General features: G+C 43.4%; 1 protein-coding gene across 1 annotated transcript in view; it reads right to left on the reverse strand.

Annotated features, from left to right (window-relative positions):
• The window catches only part of MYO5B (myosin VB), a 1,009,160-nt gene that overhangs the window by 105,068 nt on the left and 881,899 nt on the right, over positions 1-22,193 (reverse strand). Inside the window, exons 28-29 of the mRNA XM_086960377.1 lie at positions 16,994-17,233; positions 15,061-15,161 (exon numbers count right to left, since the gene is read on the reverse strand). Of these exons, the coding sequence (XP_086816503.1) occupies positions 15,061-15,161; positions 16,994-17,233 (341 nt within the window). The remainder of the gene's footprint in view (positions 1-15,060; positions 15,162-16,993; positions 17,234-22,193) is intronic.

The raw sequence follows: 22,193 nt of genomic DNA on the forward strand, positions 1-22,193 counted from the left end.
ACATTAAGAGAAATGCTTTGCCTATTATCACTCACAGCATCAAACATTTCCTCTTTATCCCCAACGGACAGAGTGTGGATGCAGGCTCTTTCCCTCTTAACAACCGGAAAAGGGCTGAGTCCAGTGACAGTGTAAATGGTGATGCGATACATCCAGAGCCTCTCCCTCAGCACAACTGTCCACTTCTGTCCCTGATTTCTTGGACAATTCTACACCATACTTAAGGACTCGGTTGAACCTCTCAACCTGGCCATTGCTTTGCGGTTCATAAAGAGCAGTGGTAACATGTTTAATGCCGCACATTGTAACCCCTTGCGTGCTTATGACGAGCCCAGCACGTCATGAGGCACAGTGGAGCTGTGCTCATGATGAGCTGGGCTCGTCATAACGGTCGCAATGAGCCCACACGAAATTGATTCCCCGCCTGTGCGGGAGAATCAAAGAGTGGGCGCAGTCGTGACGAGCCCAGCTCGTCATGAGCACAGCTCCACTGTGCCTCATGACGAGCTGGGCTCGTCACGAGCACTGCGGTGCCGCGGCCCCCCTCCCGGGCCGTGCGGAAATTACCCTAATGGTGAAGGGGTTATGAAAACCTTCCATTTCACGTGACTTTAATTACACACCATTATCTGTCAATAATCCTTCAGGACTCCCTTCACGGACAAAAATCTCCCAGAAAAACTCTATAACAGTTTGAGAAGTGGCATGAGCAACAAACTTAACCTTTGGTCACTTGGAGTGGTAATCAATGATTACCAAAGCAAAATGAGCTTCCTGTGGTAGACAATACAATGGGCCAGAGATATCGAATTATATTTTCTGCCACAAACACTTCAGCCATGGCACAGGTTGTAATGGAGCAGGAATAGTCTTCAACATCTTGTCACTATTGACACACTCAGTACATTTTCTCACAACCCTGTTGACCATCTTGTTCACACTGGACAACCAGAAACTAGATCTCACCAATCTTTTCAAAGAAGACATACCTGGATGTCCCTCATGTGCAAGTTTAAGAATTTCATCTTGCATCGACTCAGGAGGCACATATTTGCCATCCTTGAAAATAAATTCACCTTCCACTTCCAACTCACTAGATACCTGCTGAAAAGACTTCACTTCAGCAGGAACCTCTTTGCTATTAGGCCATCCTTGAAGGATAAAATCTTTAAGTACATTATTTGCTATCAGCAGCCACACTTTCTCCATTCTTCTTCAGAAATGGCAACAAATTCTTTTGACAGATAATAACTAACAGACGTGACCATCTCAACATCTTCATTCATTTGCATCTTCTCTTCGTACGAACACAGTAGGCGGGAGAGACAGTCAGCTATCACACTGTACTTCCCCGGAACGTACTTCACACTAAAATTATATTCTTGTAATCTAGACATAAGCCTACTTATTTGGCCTGTAGCGTTCCATCCACCACCAGGTGACAGAATTGACACAAGGGGTTTGTGATCTATCCTACCAACAAATCTGCTACCCCATAAAAGATTGCGGAAATGCTCAATACCCCACGCACAACCCAAATGTTCCCTATCTTCTTTCCGTATCACTGAGAGTGCGGGAGGCAAAGGCAACACACCACTCTTCTTTACCACACTTCTGGGATAACACACCACCCACCACACACACAGACTAGCATCAACCGTAATGAGACATAACTTGTTCACAATAAACGGTTTCAATGTGGGGACCCTTACAATTTCATCTTTGATTTGTTGGAACGCACCTTGTTGTCTCTGCGTCCAAAGGATCTCCGCTTTGTGTCTAGCGAGTTCTCTAAGTGGTTCCATTTTTGTGGCAAAGTCTTTGATGAACTTGCTATAATATTTGCTTAGCCCAGCCAGGGATAAAAGCTTCTCCTTGTTATCTGTGGCTGGGGCCTTCACGATGGCTTCTACCAGGGATTATTTTGGAACTACACCATCCCTAGAAAGGGTATGCCCTACATACTAAACAGAATTGCAAAGCATTTTCAACTTGTTCTCTGTAAGAATTAGACCACTTAACTGTAAGCGTTTACAGACTTCCATCACATGTCCCTATGCTCTTCATGGTTTGGAGAAAACACCAGTATATCATCTTGGAAGCATTTAACAAAACCATCTAAATCTCTGAAGTTATGATACATTGCCCTCTGAAAGATGCCGCAGAGGCCAGGCCGAAAGGCATTCTCTTATATTGAAACAACCCCTGCGGTGTAAGAAAAGCAGTCATCAGTAAAAGTAATCTGATGGAAAGCGGATCGCAAATCAAAAGTGGAAAACACTTTGGCTCCTTCCAGCATGTAAACGACTTCAATTATGTTTGGCAAGGTGTGGCAGTCTACTACCAAATTGGAATTCAATACACTCAAGTCCACACAGAGCCTCAAACTTTTATCAGCCTTCCTCGCAAAAACGATGGGAGAAACCCATTCAGATGACTCCACTTCTATTATATCATCATCAATAAGACCTTGCAACAATGTTTTAAGATCTTCCCTCAGACACACAGGCACCCCCTAAGTTTCTGCTTGACCGAACAGCTCCATTTTTCACTTTTATCATGTGGTCGAAATTATTGAGTCTCCCTAGTTTCCCAGAAAATACTTTGGGAAAATAATTTATGATTACATTGGCAGTACCCCTTTTGTGCTTATTAGCTGCACCACTTTTGTCCTCTCCTTCTGACACCACCAACACGGGATAACAACACCTAGGGTTAAGAACAATCACAAAACACCATTGATACCTCCAGCCCAGCCCAGCCCGTTCACACTCTGGACTGCAACATATAATTTAATGTGAGCAATATGTCCCTTGAATGCTATATCAACTTCTTCATACCCCTCCATGTCAATCTAAGAACCATCGAAAGCTCTAGCAACAATGTCCGATTTCTTCAACTGCTTCAGACCCGGAATACCTTAAAGCGATCAAGGAAAAAATCTTTGGTAATTATAGTCCAGTGAAAACCAGAATCAGCCATGAGATCTATCTCCAAACATAAAATACGCACAGAGCACTTTGGTGGTTTGAGACAAATGGGGCTGTCCCCGTCATCTCCAACACTAGTGATAGACAACAACATTCCCCCAATACTTCCATTCATTCTGTCATCCACATCATCCTGATTGATGTAAGAGACTTTACCTCTGGGAAAACTCCCAACACCAGGACCTTTGAGGTCCCTGCATACAACAGCAAAATGCCCACGACGTCCACATTTTTTACATTCTTTACCCAATGCAGGGCATTTAGGAAAAGAAGCCCCATGACAAACACTCCTGCACCTAAAATAATGAAACTCCTTTTAAAATCTTTTGAACACCCTTTGTCCATTACGTGAAGTTTCATACTTTACCGCACACACATCATCCTCTAGTCTTTTATTGTCCTTTTGTAAGGATTTCATCCACTTCTCAGATTGTTGCAAAGCCTTGGCAGTATTGATGACATCTCCCAAGTTAGAATTGCCTGTAATCCATAGTTGTTCTTGAATCTTTTTACTTTTGACATGGACAATAAACTGATCTCTTATCATCTCATAAGCGCGTAATGCTGTAAAAAGTCGTCAAAAGTCTCACCATCCTCTTGAGCCCTTGTGTAAAATTTGAACCTGTTTAAAGCAACACTAGAAGAAGGTTTGAATCTAATTTCTATACGGGCCATAGCATTTTCAAATACATTCCTGTCTCCACTACCATTAGTTTGTGGATGGGGCCTAAAACGACTTGACCCTCTGAACCTAGGCAATGTAAAAAAATATACCTTTTTCTTTCAACAGACAGTCTTTCACCGTCAATGGCTTTGAGGTAAGTCAAAAATTCCTCCTTCCACCCAGTCCATGATATAGGATGTTCTCCTTTTGTTTGAAGAAATTTAGAAGAAGGGTCAAACTGCATAGAGACTGCACAATAGCACAGTGCTTAAGAGAGAGGGAAAAAAAATTCCAAAAATAGCAAATGTTTCTAAAAGATCTCACAGTCTTTAAGATATATTTTCCACTCCCATTGCTTGAGGAGAAATCTGCAGGAATATAGTGCCAAAACCAATCTGTGTCACAGTATGATTTTCCACTCCTTAGTATATATATGAATAGTTTTCAATGCCCCGCCAAAAATGTGCCATCCGGCCTTGCCAAAGGCTAACTGGGTTTCCCTGGTGAGGACCAGAGTATCTTAGAGATATTTTAAATATTTTTATTTTAGGTTTTTGCCACAGCGGAGGCTTTAGATTTGTATACCACCCATATTTGCATTGTGATGCACAAGGATAGGAGAGGATGTGCCCAGAATCACACAATTTTTAAGGCAATATTTTTGTAAAGCGCCTTTACACGAAATGTCTCTTTGTGTTTAAATGCCAAAGCCAAATTCGAACCCATGAATCTGGGGCCAAGGTCTGTAAGTTACCCACCAGACGACATCTCCAATGAGATGAGCACATTTCTATGACCCTATTTAGCGGTGTATCAAAGCCCTTTAGAAAGATTGGAAGGTTAATAACGCCCCAGAATAGGTTGTATGATGTGAGGCCAAATAAATCATTTGAATACTCTTCCTAGGAATATTACCGTTCGTCGAAGCTGAAACAAAACCCCGAAACTATCGCTGATGCGCCCTTAAAGCTCACATTCATGACCCTGAAGTTCACTCTCTATTGGTTGTTCAAGCCAACGGAGAGCAGTAGACCTCTCAAGCTCCCTGGGGTTTAACAGTGGCAGTGGTTAATTTGTAAAACACTAAGTACCGGGGCTCCCGTCAGGAGGTACTGTTCCCCAGCCCATTTGTCATACTAGTGCCGCTGAAAACAGACCCAACTCCTAACCATGAAAGTGGGTGGGGGATGTGGCGTAATGACCAGAGCTACCAACTTCGGCACTGGGGAACCAGGTTCCAGTCTCGGTGTCGGCGCAACATCCTGTGATCCTGGGCAAATCACTTAATCTCCCTTTGCCTAGCATAAATGAATGTGTTCTTATCTAGTGCTCATGAAAAGCGCCGTAGTTAATGATCAAGTGCCAGTGCTGAGCACCGGAAACCACCAGCTCAAATTAAGTACTGACTGTATGTTTGTTTGCTCTCACCCCTGTTTTTCCTGTCCCTCCCTGTGCTCTCTCCATTTCCCCTACTTCCCCATTCCCCATCCTGCATATAAAAAATATATATTTCATAAGGGCCTCACAGCTATAAAATGTTGCTGGGCACTGGAATTTATTTTTACGTTTCATGTGTACTTATTTTTATATCATTTTTACATTTTAATTCTGCCATGTTAGAACGGTAAATTAAAAATGGCTGCCTGTGTCATGGTGCTTATGGATAACTGTGGTTTGTCAATGAACAAAAGGCAGTGCGGTTCCTGTATATTCTGATGGTAAATATTTTGATCCTATTCAAAGCCTGTGTATCTGCCGTTGGTTGAGGTGTGTAAAAAAAGCCATCTATGAGCATAATTCCACCAAACCTAATCATAGAATTTGTGGATTTTTCAAAGTACTATGTTGAGGGATGTGGAGGGAACATGGAGGTAGCTTCCTGGAAAAGTAGGGAAAAAGTGATAATTTAGGTCCAGATTTAAAAAGCAATTGCGTCACCCTGACATCACGCAAGTTGATGCGTGGCAACGTAAGTGCTTAAATGGCATTTACAAAGAGTTACCAGCATTGGGGAGGCGTTACATGGGTGGAACATTGGCGTTTCCAGGCGTACATCCCTGTATTGTCAAGCAAATTCAGATTTACTAAAGAAGTAAACCAGGGCTTGGGTGAAAGTGGTGCAACTACCCAACCATGGCGTCATGGAGAGAAAAGTGCCGCAGCGCAAGGAGAGAGCTGGATAGCGCCATATCTTTGTAAATGTGGCGCTGTGGAGCTTTCTCCCCTTCCTTGCCTTGCTGCGTTGCGTTGTGTGAAAATTTTGTAAATCCGGGCCTTAGTGCATGCACATTTACATACCTTACACATGGCTTTTTACACTTCACCTGCACAAATAGATTTACTCCTGCAAAAAGATTGTAGTAAGTGTAAAAACTGTCTGCAACAGCTCACCAATCCCCATCATATTTAATTCAGTGTAGAAAAGGGAGTTCAAAAACAGCATTATTCTGGTGGAAAATTTGAGTATTTTTAGTGGAGAAGTTGTACTTGTGGGGACTTCTGTAGATTTCCTTGACTATTCCTGGGAAGGTTTAAATCCCCATTCAATTATAGATGAGGGTTTCCAAGGAGTAAAGATTTCCGATTTTCACAAAGCAATTGCGAATTCTTTAATGTTAGTATTTTTTCACTGGATGCCTTTGTGGACACTCTATCCTCCCTTCTCTGTGCCTCTCTGGCGTTTACTAATGGCTGTTGACCAGCACAGGGCCACCCCGGGATGTTACTGCTTTAATAAAGCAATATTAAGGGTGTTGTTGCTTTAATAAAGCAATATTACAAAATTGGTTTTTGGAAACCGAAGCGCGCTTTTCCACGTCTCAGTGAAGTTCCGCTCGCTCAAATCTTTATCGCCAAATGCTTCATCTACTGTTCGACAGCAGTCTGCTTAATGACCCAGCGCCGCAGTATTTCATTTTTGGCTGAGACGTAGCAAAGCAAAGCCGCGAGAGACTGCAGAACCACTGCACGCGCTTCAGGCGACGAAAAGCAATTACCACGAACAGAGTTAAAAAAACACAGCCCCATGCTCATTTTGTAAATATCACCAGAAACAGAAAAGCGTCCAGAGGCCTGGGCAGGAATTGTACGAGGAGCAAGAGCTTGCAAACAACACTACAGGGAAAATCGATTAAGCTGTACAGCCCATCCAATACAGGGGGGTGCAGCTACGAATGGTGCGGCATGTGCAGTTGCACCGGGCCTGTGGGCCGTCTTAACAGCATTAAAGGTCCCAGGGCAAAGCAGTGCACTGGGCCCTGCCTACACAACCGCTCACAGGAATAAAAATGTTTAATGGAAAATGAGTGTTAAATTCTGGTCTGCATGGGGCCCCTAGGCTCTGAGGCCCCCGGGCAACTGCCCAGCATGCACTTGCGTTAAGACGGCACTGGCTGTGAGGAGCTCTCTGTACCCCAATTAGGGATGTTTTTAGTACTCAGCAGCAGGAGAGTAGACCCCTATGACCATGACTGCTCTTGGGGGCCCTTGGCAACTACACTAAAAGAACTCTCAGTCTTGTAATGTGGGGCGAGGATGGACGAGAAATGGACCAGCATTGGCACTGTGGCTAGAACAAGACCCCGTTCAAAGGCCAGCCATGGGAAGGCAGCGGCCTATGGGACTGCGACCAGATTGTCTCTCTGCCCAGACCATGTCAGACACATTTCTCACAATGGCCTTATAAGGAACATGTCCTTTGGCGATTCCCTCTGATCGGTGACAACACTATGGCCCAAAAACTGACAGCCATTATTTCATAGTTCATAAGTTTGTAAAATGCCACATTCCAATCCAAAGCCAGTAAGGAGGGGATTAAAGTGTTGTGAAGTTACTGGACCAGGTATTCCCAGAAGTGGAAATCAGTAAAACGCCCTGAAGTTCACGTTCACATGTGCTCGTTGATGCAGAAATACAGTTTTTTGTAGCTGGTTATTGATCTGTGTACAAAGGACTATAGGCAATCAGTTTGAGATTTAATATTAGTAGTACTGGGTGCTGTTCTACCTCCCTATAACACTGGTCAGCACATAGTTAGGGCTTAAGAATTCAAAAAACAATCAACAACTTCATGTTTATCCAATGAAATAGCTTGCATTGGTATAATAATCTCATGCGTCATTGAAATGTGTCTGAATGTCTACTGAGTGCTACGCTCCCTTGCACCTACCCGTGACCGCAGGATGTTGTAGCCTGCCCAACCACCATTTCCACCCCTTTCTACTCTAGGATGTCCTGTTGTGCAAGATATACATGACAAGCTATGTAGACGAGTTCTGGTAGCATGTGAAAACACAGACTATGTTAGACCTGGCCTCCTTGGCGCGATTTCCCCAGTCTTTTTGCCACTACCTCCTGTATTTCGAATCTCGAGGAGACTGATAAGACACTTGCGGCTGAAGCACCTAACCCAAATTCCTTGAGATTTATTCTCCACCAGTACCGGATGTGGGATCCTCCTGCCATTCAGCCAGAGACCCCTATATTTTGAGACTGAGTCTCTACAATAATCGGATGCTGGATTCGTTTGCCATTAATTAAGAAATTCTTTTTGCATACTTGATTCCAACCGGACGGTGGATCCTTGTTCAAATATCACTGATTTGTCTTAACGCTGTCCAATTTCTCATCCCTGTCCTGATGAAGACCCGCCGTGACGCAAAAACCGTGCTTGCATCTGGGTTGAAACATCGACGTGCCTGAGACAATTTATTTGTTATTTATTTATTTAGTGAGCTTATATAGCGCAACAGCTTCCTGGCGCTCTGGACCGATGCTAATTTAGGAGAGATCAGGAGGAATTATTGATTGAACAACCATTTCTTAATGCCTTTACAGAATTTTACGTAGTTCTGTTCCAACCGAAGCTGAAGAGGTAGTGAATTCCACAGGGCAGGAGCCAACTGAGCGAAGGAGCGGCCACCCATTCGCACACGTTTAAATCTGGGGACTACAAATTTAGCCTGTTTGGATGAACGAAGATGACGAGAAGGAATGTATTTCTGTACCAGCTTACAGAGATAGCTGGGAGCTACTCCTGTGTTAATTCTAAACATAAAGCAAAGTGCCTTAGATTTAGAGCGATTGCCAATCTTAAGCCAGTGTAGGTCGCGTAAATAGTCCGAGATATGTGTCTTTTTAAGGAGGCAAAATAGTAGTCTGGCTGCAGCCTTCTGGATCACTTGCAGCCGATGAGTGACCTCTTTTTTAATTCCTATGTATAAGATATTCCCGTAGTCCAATCTGGAAACAATAAGGGCCTGGACAACTGTCTTTTGGGCCCCTTCTGGTAAATGCCAAAGGATTTTCCCCAGCCATTTTAAAATGGCACAGCAAATAGAGGTTGTCTTTGCTGCTTGTTGTTGCACGGACAGTTTGTCATCAATCATGATGCCCAAGTTACGAACAGCCTGCACTGGTTGGGGTGGTAGGACCCATTTCCATTGGCCAATGCATAGGGCCCCAAAGCTCTTTCTGTTTGCCCAGGATCAGAAGCTCTGTTTTGCTGCAGTTGAGCTTCAATTTATTGGAGTGCATCCAATTCGCAATCCTCTGGAGTCCATTAAGGAGGGGCGACACCTCAGCCTTGTCAACTGCCGATAAAGAGAAGACAAGCCGGGTGTCATCTGCGTAGGAAAATATATTAAATCCCGCTTCCTCTCTATTGTTGCCAAAGGACTTATATATATATTAAAAAGCAGCAAACTTAAGATAGACCCCTGAGGTACTCCATGAGGGGAGATCAAAGTGCTAGAGTTGTTATTCTTAGAGAAGACCTGAACGGAACGATTCGATAAAAAACTCACTAGCCATTTCAGGGCGGAACCACCCACACCCTTAGATTCTAGAGTCTGGACAAGGGTTGCATGAGAGATGGTGTCAAAGGTGGCACTCAAATCCAGTAATATGAGTGCCACCGTGCCGCCCCCATCCAGTCTCTTGCGAATCGTTTCTGTCACTCCCAGGAGTGTAGATTCTGTTGAGTAACCTACTCTGAACCCGGATTGAGACGGGTGCAAAAGATTGTTGGCAATGACAAATTCCGACAATTGGCTATTCACGTGCTTTTCCAATATTTTGGAAAAAGCCGGTAATAGTGAGACAGGGCGAAAGTTAGAGAAAACTTCTGGGTCCCCATTAGCTTTCTTCAGTAGTGGTAGGACCATGGCATATTTCAATGAGTCCGAAATCACTGCTTCGTCCAATGAAGCATTAAGTAATTTCCTTATTTTGTCTAATATGCGTGAATCCAGTTGATTTAGACAATCCTGACCCTAATTCCTCAGCTCCACACCAAAAGGAAAATCAAACCTTTAGTGAATCAGAGATTCATGGAATTAGGGATAGATGTCATTTAAAAATGATTGTTTTTAAAGCACTGTATCACTGTATATAAAATTTTCACACTCAGCACTTCCTTTGCAGAGTATCACTACAGCACCTGCGCCGATTATTTTTATGTATTGTCTGCACCAGCCTCCCATTGTCTTTCGCCTACTGGAAAACGGAAAAAAGTACAAAAAATAAATATTTCTTTTCCTAACACCATACAGTGTTTCCTCTCTTTTTTAATATAATACTTGATTTTTTCATGACTTTGGTGTGTTCCTTGTTTTCTTTTTCATTAATTGTGAATGAGAGAAAATGTTAGCATAAGCCATTCTGTATACATATATAGATAGGTTTGCATTAAATAAATAAGAAAGCAATTCGGTTCCCAACTTTACTTCTATAATTTCACACTAAGGTTCTAAGGGGCACTGGGTCACCCAATTATACCAGACATCTAATTAATAACTGCAGTAGTCCTGATGGTTATTGATTTTGTTCCTCAGAATTTAAATACCTTTAAATACCCCAGGTCTATGCCTCCAGAGGTCGATGCCACCAGGCACCACAGAAACCCAGACAGGTGTCATGGCACCACGCAGACCATGCAGAAGTGATGATACTGCAGGTTAATTCTGAAGTTTCATTTGAAGATTTAGACCCCAAGGATCTTACTGTCACCGAATTACAGCGGAAATTGAGCAGAACAAAGGAGAAGTGAGAGCAGGGAGACTTCGGACAAACAATGGTAGTATGTGGTGTCAAAGTAAGAAATGGGAAACTAGTTGTGGCACGTTCATGTTGATATCCCTTTCTTTACAAATGTTACACAAAGATTTGCATTGACCGGGATAAAGGATCCTTCTACCCAACAACTGAGTCTCATGTCTTAAATTGTTCCAGGAGGTTTTTTTTTCAAAACAAAGATCTTATTCTCCATCCTTTCCTATACTTTCTGGGGAGGAGATGGCTACCTCTGAAACTCGTTCTTTTTCCACTCCTTACTCAAAACACTTGCATTCCCCTCTGCAATTGCCATACTCAACTGCAATTGTTAAAGTTTTCCATTTCTCTCCTAACTCTACATATAGTCCTTATGATACCAGTGGTGCCCTATTTTTTTTAAACAAATGTTGCACCCGTACCCCTCCTTTTTATAATCTCCTTCCTAGTCACTCTTTTTACATTTGCTTCCTACCTTTTTCTTGATTTATTTTCACCCCTACAGTCTTCTGTTTGTCTTGTTCCTCTGATATTTTACTGCAAGCCTGATATCTCTTTGTTATTCCCTTAAACTTTACCCCCGCTTTTGACATTTTTTGATATTTTTTCAGGTCCATGATATTTTGGGCTTTTTATTAATCAGTTTGTCCAGTTCTTAGATGTAAATTTCATCAGAATTGACTTTTGTTCGTTTTCATATTCTATATATATGTTTTTAAGTTTTCCCTTGTTGGATTAAAAATGATGTACGTTTCCGAAACAGTACCATCATAAATATTGATATGCAAATTAAGTAAACTATTCTTCCACTAGATATTCTCCTCTTTTTTAGAACAAAGTCGTGCCATCTATCATATCAAGTGATTTTATCAATTTTCCACCCTCTGGGAATCTTGGGAATCTTTTCCTTTCATTTGATCTTGTACAGCACTCTGCAATATTTGAATAGGCGAAAGTAATCCAGCATCTCCGAAGTTTGGGCACTTTTTTACCCCCTTCTATCCTTCCTCTCCCTCTCTACCCCCTTGCATATATGGTGCTCCAATGCCTGATATGGCATGGCTTTGTCAAGAAGTCTAATCAGATGTATGTATGCTGTTTCCTCTTTAACAACCTTCATTGGAAATTATACTCAAAGTTAAACCTAACCTGTTCCCAAGATACCTATGAACTTCGCACGCCTTTGATGTACTCTTTCATTGGGCTTGTACAACCCCGATGGCTGCTGTACAAAGCTACAACTAGGGTAAAAAATTAAACATGGCAAAGATTTATGTTTTTCAAGCAAGCCAAGAGCCATTATCAAAGGTGTGGCGTCCTGCCTGCTGTGTTTGTATGGAAATAAAGATGCCACAACTCTTCATCTCATTACGATAACAATTCCCAGAAATTTACGACATCCGGAGGCAGCAGATTCTCTCAGAGCACCGGAGATATTTTACTGAAGCCTGGATTCTTCCGCAAGACGAGAACATATAATAGAGCGTTTTCTGGAGATGCACCAAGAATTTGGAATTCGCTACCCCTGAACATTAGAAGAATCACGTCCACCTCACTATTCAAAAAGGAAGCTTAGACCTTCATTATGAGAAAATTCCTGCCATAACTATCAGCGGACACTACTACGGTTCTATTTGAGACCAACAGTCAATCTCTCGATTTTCTACAATCGGCTGTTCCAGTAGGTTACATTATGCAGCATAATAGTCCCTCCAATGTTATTGCAATTAATCTTGGGATAGCGTATTCCAGATTGCTATCATTGATTTAGCTTTATCTCCTATAACCAGCTCTGTTGATACATTCAGTCCCTGAACTTGATGATTGGTGATTTGCTAAGGACAAGTACTTCTAGAAAGCCACATGGTGTAATTGACTGGACAAGAAATATTGTAACAAGAGTTGATCTCTAGTAATCATCATAATGTGTATCCTTTGTAAGTGCTAAATGATTGTAACTTTAAGAATGAATACTTAGGACTGGTAGTCTGCTTAAATGACTTCTATAACTACGGAAATTGAATGCTATTGGACTGTGAAGCGCTCGGACACCCACTCTTCGGTTATGGTTGTGCTATAGAAAACACTAAATAAATAAAAATAACCATGCATATGCAACCACACCGTAGAGGAATCCTTGTGAGGGTCTCACTTTCAAAGAAATCAATGTTAACGAGAAGTTATATTAAACATTTTGCAAGTTGCAGCCCTCTCCACCACCATGGATCTTTCAGCAACTACAGAATGAGGACTGGAAGATTATTGTGAAGATTATATATTTACTCAACTTCCCAGGAGGAAATTGTGCAAACGTTACAATTGGTATTTTTAAAGGTAAGGCTAGGTCATGAATGGTCATGCCAACCTGCTGCTGGAAATGTGGCCATGTGGAAAAAGTTAACCTTACACAACTTTCTTGCTGCGCATTTGTGTCTGGCGATGACCCCATCAGTTCTGAATTGCCAAATGTCATACGCTGATGAAGGGTTCATGATGAAGATTAATTTGCTGATAATGATCGCTGCAGTACATGAGTTCCTCTCATTGACTATCCTCTGGGTCACTACCCTCAGTCAGGTCTAGCAGATCTGGAATCTCATTTCTAAAGTTCCTGAGAATGCTGGTTCAATCTAAAGTGGCTTTTGTGACATTTGATGTGTAAAAAGCAGTGTCCAAGATATTGAGGGCCCCTTCAATAAGGATTGCCTTCAGGATGCAAGGTTATGACCAAACCCCATCATAGCACAGGTTTGTTCGTGCAAATGTGTCTTGTTTTTGGACCAAACTAGGCACATGCTTTAAATGATAAACAGTGAGGCTCAAGGAGCTACTCTGCACCTTAGTAGATTTCATGAGTGCTGGTGCCTCACGCTTTTAGGCACTTGGGGCTTAAAAAACACTTCTAGGTTTGATTGCTAAACTTATTATTAAGTATAAAACACCGTAGTCCTATTTGTAAGGAAATTAGGCACCAATTCTAGCCTTCCTGGAGCTTATCAAACTTTTTTTATGACATCTTGCGATTCCCTATGAGAATTTCAAGACATTATTCGACAGATTAAGCTTCAACTTCTTGTTCCATCCATCCGGCAACTGTAGATGTGTTTTAAATAGTCTAGATACCACAGTTAGGGTTCTTCATGTAAAGGTTTGTTTTGCATAATCATTATGGTTCGTCTACAACCTGTGCCCCCAAATGATGTTTCTTAGAGACCTAAAGTATACTTTAAACATCAAAGTAAACCATATTGATCCCTATGGAGCATCATACATGCTAAGTTTATCATAAGTTATACTGCGTACCCCCAGATCCAGCTTGTAGGACTAAGAGTGATACTTCTTATTTGGAAGATACTCGTAATGCACCAATACAATAATAGGGAAAGTGACCAATGCCCATGTTGTCGACTCTGTCCTAGAATTTTCATTCCCACTCTTCCTACTCCGCCTTGGGACTGGCCCCGGCTGTATCTCATGAGCTCTCCAAGCCCTCTTTGAAACTCTATATGCTTGGGTGTCACTTCTTATCAAATTATAACCCCTAAAAGAACACCAAGTGCAATTGCCCACCTTTTCCTATGTTTTCCAAGCCATTCTCACATATCTTCTCTCCTGGACAGCATGCACTGGCTCCCTCTGTCCAAAAGTATCTTTTTTAGGAGTATGCGTCTTATTCACCATGCCTTTCAGAGGTATGGGCCACTTTATCACAATTTTGCTTCAAGCACGATATTGCCTCTTGTGCTCTTTCACAATCCAAGCGATCCGGAATTAGTGTTCGCCTCTTTTCATACTTGAGCATCAAACATTGGATTAGGCTCCCTTCTGAAATCTGTCTTACCTTCTGTAGGGCTCTCAAATCCTAGCCTTATCCTCAAAGTTTCCTCCCTATAATTGTGTAGTCCCCTATATTGTAACAATACCCTCGGCACCAGCATACGCGTATGGGTGACAGTCATGCTTTACAAATTAATTTTAACGAAACCATAATATGACCTGATGGAACCCTTCCAGATCATGTATGCTTAACCCCTTGGGCGCGGCCGCGATTCTGCGCCTGTGCGGCACTTTTATTGAGTGGGCGGGTTCATGACGGCCCCCAGCTGTCATCAGGACACGCCCACCGTGGTGCATGACGGCCGGAGGCCGTCATCAGCATGGAAGGGGTTAAGACTGGTCGATATTGCTCTGCTGCACACCGCATCAGTACAATTCAAGGATGTGTTTGCGTTTCCTACCACTGCATACTCAAAAAAGATGCCAGGCTTTGATAAATAGTAGACCTCGGTATTCACTTCTTTAGGCTCCTCTGCAGAAGAAGGTGCAAAGTCCATGAAAAAGCAATAGGAAGCCTACCTGTTAGTTTCGCAGACACCATGATAGGCCTCAATTGCATCTTCTGGGTCAACATGTTTGTCGCTGTTAGGCCAGCTAGCATTTGAGTTAATGCCTGATTCCTAGGTATAGAAAATGCAAAAGATAAATGTGTCTTTAGCTTTCATACAGTAGCTTTCTTCACAAAGGATATTATAGAGCATGAGGAGATTTCCACAAGACTCAGTAACAAACATTTCCACACAGTGAAGTTTTATTCAAGAACATTTTTGAAATGTATATTGTTGAATTCAATACTCTCATCAATTAAGTAAGGATGATGTCTGGATTTTATGGCAACATTTCTGTATCTTTTTAAGAATGCCACAGGAGCAGTCTACCTTTCACCGCTGACATTTTCTATGTGAGCGTGTACTGTGTCGTCCAAGTGGCTGTGCTGACGTTGTATGCTTTAGAAATATGTCTCTCACTGATTACTGCAGATGCTTTGTTGCTGGCAAGGGAGCTATTGATAGCAAGGGAGCACAGAAGCCACCAGGAAAAAAGGCTTCTTTGATGAGCCCCAGGTCAGAAAGAATTGATATTGATTTTCTGACTAATGTGGAAGTCCGACTATAGTTAATGAAATTTAGTTCAAATTATTATCTTAATATTGGAAAAATATTGCGAAAAGACTCTCTGGCTTTAATGCACAAAGGCCCACATGCATCAAGCACTTTTTCATTCGCAAACGGTGCGATTCCTTAAAACCGGCCGTTTGCGAATGCAAAAGTGCTTTTTGGGATGCATGAAGCAATTTTAGAATTCGTAACATGTTTGCGAATTCTAAAATTGCGGGTGCTTTTAAGAAGTCGCAGATGTGCGATTTCTTAAAAGCAATGCATCATTATTTTAAAAAGTGAAAATTCGCAAATAGGGTGCCAAATTTACCGAGTGGTTGAACCACTCGGTAAATTTGGAAAAAGTGTTTAAAATGTTGAAAATGCTTTTTTTTCAACATTCATGTTACGGACACACATGTCCTTAGGACATGTGTGTGTGCAACATGATGCGAAAAATACATTTCAGGGGTGCATGGGGGGGTCCTTTGGACCCCCACCTGCACCCATGAAATTTTCTAAGTGCCACTCGCAATTTGCATTGACTCCTATGGGCCTTTTGGCCCATAGGAATCAATGGGAATTGCGAAAATTAACTTAAGAATTCGGTATTTCTTTGGGATTCGGTAAAAATTGCGATTTTTACCGAATCACAAAGAAATACCGAAAAAAATGATGCATAGCATTTTGCACTTCTTAATTTGCGATTCCTTATTTTTCACAAATTAAGAAATGCAAAATGACACAATGATGCATGTGGGCCAAAGCAACTATAAATGTTAACCTGAATATTCATATCTGCAAGACAATGACAGACCGACTTCATTATTTTCCTTAGTGGTGGTGGATGCATTACTTTTTTTCAAATACTCTCAAGCAAGTACCCCATGCACGTTCGGTTGCAGGAGGTTGGGGTGCTCTAGGAGAAAATATAGTCATCTAGGTACAAAGGAAGGAGGACAATGTGTGAGTTTGATGGAGCAGGCTTCTCCTGCCTTCTCTAAGATCCAGCCATAGGTTGTTATATTTTACTTAATCCTGTAGATGCAACAGACACTCTTCCACTACAGGTGTATTGTTGCACTAGTAGTAGGTCTAGCCCTTTAAGGGCTCGATGACATGTTGATAAATACGGTCTGCTATCACATATTACCATGTGATACAGTTTTGGAGAGGGGGTAGAAAGGGGCATTAGAGTAGAATAAAGAGTATAGGAATGTTACAGCACAGGACACCAGGAGAAATACTCTCTGTTATCAATGTGAACCGCTCCCTTGCCTCGCGTAGACATATTTCAAAGAGTGCAATGCTTCAGCCACTATGCTTTGTGTCATCAATAACTAGCACAGACTTACCATACTCCCTCCATGCTCCTTTTGGTGGGCTGCGTTCACGATCTGAGTCCTCAAAATGAGCACCTCTTCCTTCCGCACCTCCAGCTCCTCATTGGCTGATTTCAGTTGATTCAATAAGATGTTATACCCATCCTGGCTGTGATTGGATGAGTTGCTCTGGTTGGCACGGTCGACTATGGCCTTCCTTGCTTCATTCAGCTCATTTTTCAGTTTCTTGTTTTCAGATTCCAGTTCTTGCCTCTGGAAAATACCGAGAATTGTTCAGAATGAGGCTTTTTTTGGTACTAATAGATCTTAATCTTGGAAATTCACTGCCTGTGTAACAAGTTGTAACTTCAAAGTGAATGTATTAAACCGAGATTAGCACTAACACTATACAAATAGAGACACAGGCAGGGGGTACAGACACTCAAGTTTACTAACCTGGCTTCCTATTCAGCCTGTTCACAAGAATTGTATCTGGAGTGCCTATTGAAGTCGGGGCAGAAATCATACACAACTCTGCCTTAACTTATTGCCTTGTTCAGCAATTCCAAGTAGGGAATTTCATTTTGTCTTTGAATGTGCTAACCAATTTTCTCTTTGCCAGCCTAGTGGTCCTATATCTGCCCTGCACACGTCTTCGATAAAACTCCTCATCTCTACCAGAAACAAAATAGAGCAACAACCATGTATGGAATGTTGAGATTGGCTCAGCCAGTAGATAGTCTAACAACAGCTACTAACAATAACTAGAAACAGTCCCAGCATGTTAGCCTGCCTTAATGGCCCAGTGGAAGCACAAAGTAGGGGCATGAAGCTGGCGAGAAAAGTTACCTTGTTTGTCTGCCAGGAAGCAATGAACTTCCAGGTAGGGAGCATAGGTGCACACAGTCTTATTGCAAACATGCAGTATGGGGTAAACAACTGTTAATTTCCCTTCTCCTTACAATCAAAAATATAACTTATTTATAGCGATTAACAGAGCAGAGTATAAGTAATTCTGCCACAATTTCTCTAAGCGCCTAAAAGGCACTCTACCTGGTTTTATTGCTTCACATGCATTACGTCTTACAAACACAGTAAGAGTTTTTCTTTTGAGTTTTCCTTTTTCTGAAATGTTTGCTACCTGGGCCTTCCAGCATGCATGTTGTAGGTGGTTCAAAATATGGGTGTAAGAGAGATTTGCAATCTTTGATGATTTGACCAGCTACAGGAACTAAACTGGTGCCCTGTCGTCCTGAGGATTTACTTTAGGATCCTGTTATACTCATTTGAATTTTTATGTCCTTGGTCACTCTTGTATTCGGCCAAAGTTGCATTGCTATGTTCCACCTCAGCTGATACGCCCGAGTCTTGGATGGTGGCTCTCATCCCACTTGTCGCAGGTCTTTTTCAGTTTATTTATTTATTTATTTATTTTGAAGCTTGTAGAGCGCGCCGCTACCTCCGGCGGGGGTGTCCCGGCGCTAAGATTACAGGAATATCACCAGAGAGGGTTGCCTAGTTCAAGTCCATCTGAAAAGAAAAATCAAGGGATGCAGAAGCTTTAATTAGCGTTTAGTAAACAGCCAGGTTTTTAGTTTGCATCGGAAGACTGGCTCAGATTCGATGAACCTAAGGTCAAGAGGAAGGCTGTTCCAGAGCTTGGCAGCTGTGACGGTGAAAGTTCTGCCGCCACTTCGGGTAAGCCTGAATCTGGGGACGTTCAGTAAGCGAAGGCTGTTAGATCTCAGATGTCTTACAGAAGATGATATCTTGAGTCGTTTGCTCAGATAGGCCGGGTCAATTCCATGAATTGCCCGGAATGCAAGGATCAAGGTTTTGAAATCAATGCGTCGGGCTATGGGAAGCCAGTGTAGCTCATCCCGATATGCTCTGACCGAATTGCGGGCAGGGATATTTCCAATAAGCCTTGCTGCAGCGTTCTGAATGATTTGCAAACGGTCAATAAGATATTGGGGGGCGCCGGCATATAAGCTATTGGCATAATCAAGATGTGCCGTGATAAGTGCCTGGACAACCGTTTTGCGGGATGTTTGGGGGAGGTAGGGAAAAATCTTCCTGATCATACGCAGCTTATTAAAACAGGCCCCGCAACTTTATTGACCTGGGTTTTACCGGACAAGGTGTTGTCAAATATGAAGCCAAGGTTGAGGGCGGACTGCACTGGTATGGGTGGAGGGTCCAGGACGGTAGGCCACCATAGGGTTGCAGGGGGAGTCGATTTCTGGCTAAAAAAGAGGACCTCAGTTTTGTCGGTGTTTAGGGCAAGGTGATTGGCAGACATCCATGCGCAGATATTGCCAAGGCAGTTTCTGAAGTTGGTGAAGAGGGAGTCAGAATGGTCTCTGAATGAAAAAACGAGCTGAGTATCATCAGCATATGAGACCACCCTGACCCCCCATGACTCTACTACCTTGGCAAGCGGGGCCAAGTAAGTGTTAAACAATAATGGGCTTAAGGCGGAGCCCTGGGGCACACCGCACAAGAGGGGTTTATCCTCTGATTCAAATGGGTGCATCAGTACCCTTTGAGACCGTCTGGACAGAAAAGATTTAGTCCATGCCAGGACTGTACCACCGATCCCCAGCTGTTGTAAACGGGCTGTAAGTATGTTGTGGGATACAGTGTCAAATGCAGCGGATAGGTCGAGGAGGACCAACATGGCCTCCTCGCCCCTATCCACTGATTCCCTGATAATCTCGGAAACTTCCAGCAGCGCCGTCTCAGTGCTGTAGCCGGTTCTAAAACCGGACTGAGAATCGTGCAGCAGCTGATTTGTTTCAAGATACTGAGCCAGTTGTTTCTGGACCACTTTCTCCAGTACCTTGGCAGGTTTAGGCAGGAGCGAAATGGGTCGGTAGTTGCAAAATTGTGAGGGGTCAGCGTCGGGTTTTTTCAGAATGGGAAGTAACCTAGCCTGTTTCCACACTGAGGGAAATTGAATGCGGGTCAAGGAGGAATTCCAGATGGAGAGGAGAGGTTTGATTAAAACAGGGGCGAGATTGCCCATTACTTTAGCAGGGACTGGGTCTAAAGGCGAACCAGACTTGACTTTATACAGCAGTGACAACGCTAAGTCAGGGGTTAGCTCACTAAAAGAGTTAAAAGAACAGTGAGAAGGATATGGAACATCCGAATGGTGGTTAGGTGGGGCGCTATCAAAGGAGGAAGAAAGTTTAATGATTTTATTCTGAAAAAAGTCAGAAAGTCCGTTGCACAGGTCTTGAGTAGGAACGCATTGGGTTTTCATGGCAGGAGGATTCACAAAATCCTTCACGATGGTGAAGAGAGTTTTGGAGGAATTCTGCGCCTGTTGAATGAGATTTGAAAAATAAGCTCTCATCGAGGAACGTTTAAGTTTTTGGAATTTATTTAGGGCAGATTTATAGGCCAGTTTGGCCAAAGGGTCATAGTCCTGTCTCCATTTGCGTTCCATCTGTTTGCACTTACTCTTTTCCTCACGAAGCAAAGGGGAAAACCAGGGAGCAGAGGGTCGAGATCTGGAGGAAGTCAGCGGGACAAGAGGGGCAATGGAGTCCAGAGCAGAGGTAAGGGTCGAGTTATATGTTGCCGTTTCTTTGTCAAGATCTTCCAACTGATTAAATTGAAACTGAAGACGGGAATCCATGGACTCACAAGTGACTTTGGTCCATTTACGACCACTGTCTCTGTTGAGGGAAGATGGGGGAGGAGAGGATGGAATAGTGAAAGTAAAGGGAAGAAGGAAATGATCTGTCCAGGTAAGGAGGAGGGGAGAAAGGGCAGAGATACCAGGATGATTGGAGAAAATAAGATCAAGTGTGTGGCCTGCTATGTGAGTGGGGCCTTTAACTAATTGGGACAAGGTAAGTCCTTGTAAAGTTTCCAGAAGAGAGGATGCTTGAGCACAAGACGGATTATCAATATGGAGATTAAAGTCTCCCAGCACTGTAAAGTGGCAGTGCTTAAGTGAGAAGTCTGCAATAGAGTGCGTCAGGGCATTGAGAGAAGAGACGGTGGCTGCAGGGGGATTGTAGACCAGGATACCGGCAAAAATGATACTTGCAGAGTCCATGATGGTAAAGTGCATGGCTTCAATAAGGCCGGGATTGGGAATTTTTGTAATATTCAGTGTAAGGTGGGATTTCGCGATTACCGCGAGACCCCCCCCGGGTTTGAAATTTTCTCGGTTAATGCCTAAAAGACGGTAGCCAGGGGGAGTGGCTAAGTTAATGTCCGGTTTGGACGAGTCTTTGATCCAAGTTTCTGTGAGAAATAATAGGTCCCATTTGTGAGTGTCGAGCGATAGCCAGATATCAGAGGCGTGTGCAGGAAGAGATCTGCAATTAATTAAGGCTGCTTTTAAAGTGACCGGGGGCTGGCAGTGAGCAATCATGGGCTGATGAGACGGTTTGATAACATCAGGGATAGTGAAGTTACATTGTGAGCAGGAATATGCAATAGTTTCCAGGCTATGTGGATTACAACAAGTTGCGGGGTTGCAAGCGCCTTGACGTAGGTGTAAGAGTTGATCAGAGGTCCAGGAGATTGTTGGGGTGCGAGATGCAGGGGTTCTGGCGCTGGGCGCGGGCCCGGCGCGGAAGGGCGCAGACGGGCTTGCCTTGGGCGCCCGCTGCGCCCACCCGCTGCGCGGGCGGGATTACCCCTTCCTTTTATCCAGGTCCATCTGGCGGTGGGAGGAGGGTGGGAGGCGTCCAGGAGCTGGAGCGCTACCCTGCCTCCCCCCAAGATGGCGGTTCCGCGTTCTCCCGGCCGGCGAGAGCGCTGTGCTCGGCTGCGCCGGGGGAGAGAGAGCAAGGTCGGGACCCCTGGGACGAAGAAATCTTGTCCGGACAGGCAGAGAGGTCTGTTTCTGAATTAAAAATGCTCCGGTTAAAATATCTACAGTTTTAAAAGAGGCAGATCGTAGTAGCGTCTGTACGCTAGTTTTCAATCACCAAGCATACAGAAATGTAAACATCACACTCACACTGAAATAATTATCCGCTTAAATGCACAAAGAGAGAAGGAGATGCCCCCGGCTTCCGCCTCAGGGGTGAAACAAGTAATCTGTTATGAGAATGGGCGGCAAGCCTTAAGTAGTGAGGGAGGGCGGGAGGCATCCAGGAGCTGGAGCGCTACCCTGCCTCCCCCCAAGATGGCGGTTCCGCGTTCTCCCGGCTGGCGAGAGCGCTGTGCTCGGCTGCGCCGTGGGATAGAGAGCAAGGTCGGGACC

This window comes from Lissotriton vulgaris, chromosome 3_1 (assembly GCF_964263255.1).
Source record: "Lissotriton vulgaris chromosome 3_1, aLisVul1.2, whole genome shotgun sequence".
Taxonomy (NCBI): domain Eukaryota; kingdom Metazoa; phylum Chordata; class Amphibia; order Caudata; family Salamandridae; genus Lissotriton; species Lissotriton vulgaris.